The sequence below is a fragment of the Procambarus clarkii genome, chromosome 18 (assembly GCF_040958095.1).
Source record: "Procambarus clarkii isolate CNS0578487 chromosome 18, FALCON_Pclarkii_2.0, whole genome shotgun sequence".
In the NCBI taxonomy this organism is placed as follows: domain Eukaryota; kingdom Metazoa; phylum Arthropoda; class Malacostraca; order Decapoda; family Cambaridae; genus Procambarus; species Procambarus clarkii.
The window spans coordinates 21,323,252-21,326,027 of NC_091167.1; the positions used below are offsets into that span (position 1 = coordinate 21,323,252).

Genomic DNA, 2,776 nt, shown 5'->3' on the forward strand with positions numbered 1-2,776 from the left:
ATGTGCCGTCGTGGGCTGATGGTGGTTAGTCGCCGGGCCCACATCTCCTGGGGCTCAGTTGTCATCCGCTGGGTCCTTTTCCTAACCCCCAGGGAATCGTTCCTCACCTCCGGGGACCCGTTCCATACCCCCAGGAGCTCGTTCCTCACCTCCGGGGGCTCGTTCCTCTCCTCCGGGGGCTCGTTCATCAGCCCCAGGGGCTCGTTCATCACCCCCAGAGGCTCGTTCATCACCCCCAGAGGCTCGTTCATCACCCCAAGGGGGTGATGAATTTCTTTGTGGTCGAACCCTTGGAAGAACACACCCATGGGTGCCTTCTTAGCCTCCGGAAGCTCGTTCCTCACCTTCGGGGGCTCGTTCCTCACCTCAGTTGGCTCGTTCATCACCCCCGAGGGCCCGATCCTCACCCCCAGGGGCTTCACCCTCCGGGGGCCGTTCCTCATCCTCTGGGGCCCGCTCTTCACCTGCTGGGACCCGGTCGTCGTACCCTGGGGCCAGTTCCTCTCCCCCAGGGGCTCGTTCTTCACCCCCAGGGGGTGACGAATTTCTTTGTGGTCGAACCCCTGAAAGAACGCACCTAGGGGCTCGTTCTTCACCCCCAAGGGCTCGTTTTCTTTGTGGTCGAACCCCTGGAAGAACGCACCCAGGGGCTCGTTCTTCACCCCCAGGGGCTCCTTCTTCACCCCCTGGGGCTCGTTTTCTTTGTGGTCGAACCCCTGGAAGAACGCACCCAGGGGCTCCTTCTTCACCCCCAGGGGCTCCTTCTTCACCCCCAGGGGCTCCTTCTTTACCCCCAGGGGCTCCTTCTTCACCCCCAGGGGCTCCTTCTTCACCCCCAGGGGCTCCTTCTTCACCCCCAGGGGGTGACGAATTTCTTTGTGGTCGAACCCCTGGAAGAACGCACCCCGGGGCTCCTTCTTCACCCCCAGGGGCTCGTTTTCTTTGTGGTCGAACCCCTGGATGAACCAATCCAGGGGCTCGTTTTCTTTGAATTCGAACCCCTGGAAGAACGGACCCAGGGGCTCGTTTTCTTCGTGGTCGAACCCCTGGAAGAACGCATCCAGGGGCTCGTTTTCTTTGTGATCGAACCCCTGGAAGAACGCACCCAGGGGCTCGTTCTTCACCTCCGGGGGCTCGTTCTTCACCCACAGGGGCTCGTTTTCTTTGTGGTCGAACCCCTGGAAGAACGCATTCAGGGGCTCGTTTTCTTTGTGGTCGAACCCCTGGAAGAACGCACCCAGGGGCTCGTTCCTCACCTCCGGGGGCTCGATCTTCACCCCCAGGGGCTCGATCTTCACCCCCAGGGGCTCCTTCTTTACCCCCAGGGGCTCCTTCTTCACCCCCAGGGGGTGACGAATTTCTTTGTGGTCGAACCCCTGGAAGAACGCACCCAGGGGCTCGTTCCTCACCTCCGGGGGCTCGTTCTTCACCTCCGGGGGCTCGTTCTTCACCTCCGGGGGCTCGATCTTCACCCCTAGGGTCCTCACCCTCTTGGGCCTGTTCTTCACCCTCTGGGACCCGCTCTTTGCCCCCTGGGGCCAGTTGCTCACCCCTGGGGCTAGAGAGTTCATACTTGCAGTAGACTCATTTGCTGTCTCAACCCGTGGCAGGACCTGCTGCTCCTGGTGAGGCGTGAGGTCCTGGTTCTCCTGCAGTGTGAGGTCCTGGTCCTCCAGGTGGGGTGTGAGGTCCTGGTCCTCCTGCAGTGTGAGGTCCTGGTCCTCCAGGTGGGGTGTGAGGTCCTGGTCCTCCTGCAGTGTGAGGTCCTGGTCCTCCTGCAGTGTGAGGTCCTGGTCCTCCTGCAGTGTGAGGTCCTGGTCCTCCTGCAGTGTGAGGTCCTGGTCCTCCTGCAGTGTGAGGTCCTGGTCCTCCTGCAGTGTGAGGTCTTGGTCCTCCTGCAGTGTGAGGTCCTGGTCCTCCTGCAGTGTGAGGTCCTGGTCCTCCTGCAGTGTGAGGTCTTGGTCCTCCTGCAGTGTGAGGTCCTGGTCCTCCTGCAGTGTGAGGTCCTGGTCCTCCTGCAGTGTGAGGTCCTGGTCCTCCTGCAGTGTGAGGTCCTGGTCCTCCTGCAGTGTGAGGTCTTGGTCCTCCTGCAGTGTGAGGTCCTGGTCCTCCTGCAGTGTGAGGTCCTGGTCCTCCTGCAGTGTGAGGTCTTGGTCCTCCAAGTGGGGTGTGAGGTCCTGGTCCTCCTGCAGTGTGAGGTCCTGGTCCTCCTGCAGTGTGAGGTCCTGGTCCTCCAGGTGGGGTGTGAGGTCTTGGTCCTCCTGCAGTGTGAGGTCCTGGTCCTCCTGCAGTATGAGGTCCAGGTCCTCCTGCAGTGTGATGTCCTGGTCCTCCTGCAGTGTGAGGTCCTGGTCCACCTGCAGTGTGAGGTCCTGGTCCTCCAGGTGGGGTGTGAGGTCCTGGTCCTCCTGCAATGGGAGGTCCTGGTCCTCCTGCAGTGGGAGGTCCTGGTGGGGGGTGAGGTCCTGGTCCTGGTGGAGTGTGAGGTCCTGGTCCTCCTGCAGTGGGAGGTCCAGGTGGGGTGTGAGGTCCTGGTCCTCCTGCAATGGGAGGTCCTGGTCCTCCTGCTGTGGGAGGTCCTGGTGGAGTGTGAGGTCCTGGTCCTCCTGCAGTGGGAGGTCCTGGTCCTCTTGCTGTGGGAGGTCCTGGTGGGGGGTGAGGTCCTGGTGGGGGGTGAGGTCCTGGTCCTCCTGCTGTGGGAGGTCCTGGTGGAGTGTGAGGTCCTGGTCCTCCTGCAGTGGGAGGCCCTGGTCCTCCTGCAGTGGGAGGTCCTGGT

The 2,776-nt window shown here is 62.4% G+C and overlaps 1 protein-coding gene across 1 annotated transcript in view; it reads left to right on the forward strand.

Moving 5' to 3' along the window:
• Positions 1-306: 306 nt before the first annotated feature.
• LOC138365994 (uncharacterized) overlaps positions 307-2,776 on the forward strand; it is a 23,738-nt gene continuing 21,268 nt past the window's right edge. The window contains exons 1-2 of the mRNA XM_069326712.1: positions 307-369; positions 1,563-2,776. The exon at positions 1,563-2,776 is cut by the window's right edge and continues 226 nt beyond it. Of these exons, the coding sequence (XP_069182813.1) occupies positions 307-369; positions 1,563-2,776 (1,277 nt within the window). The remainder of the gene's footprint in view (positions 370-1,562) is intronic.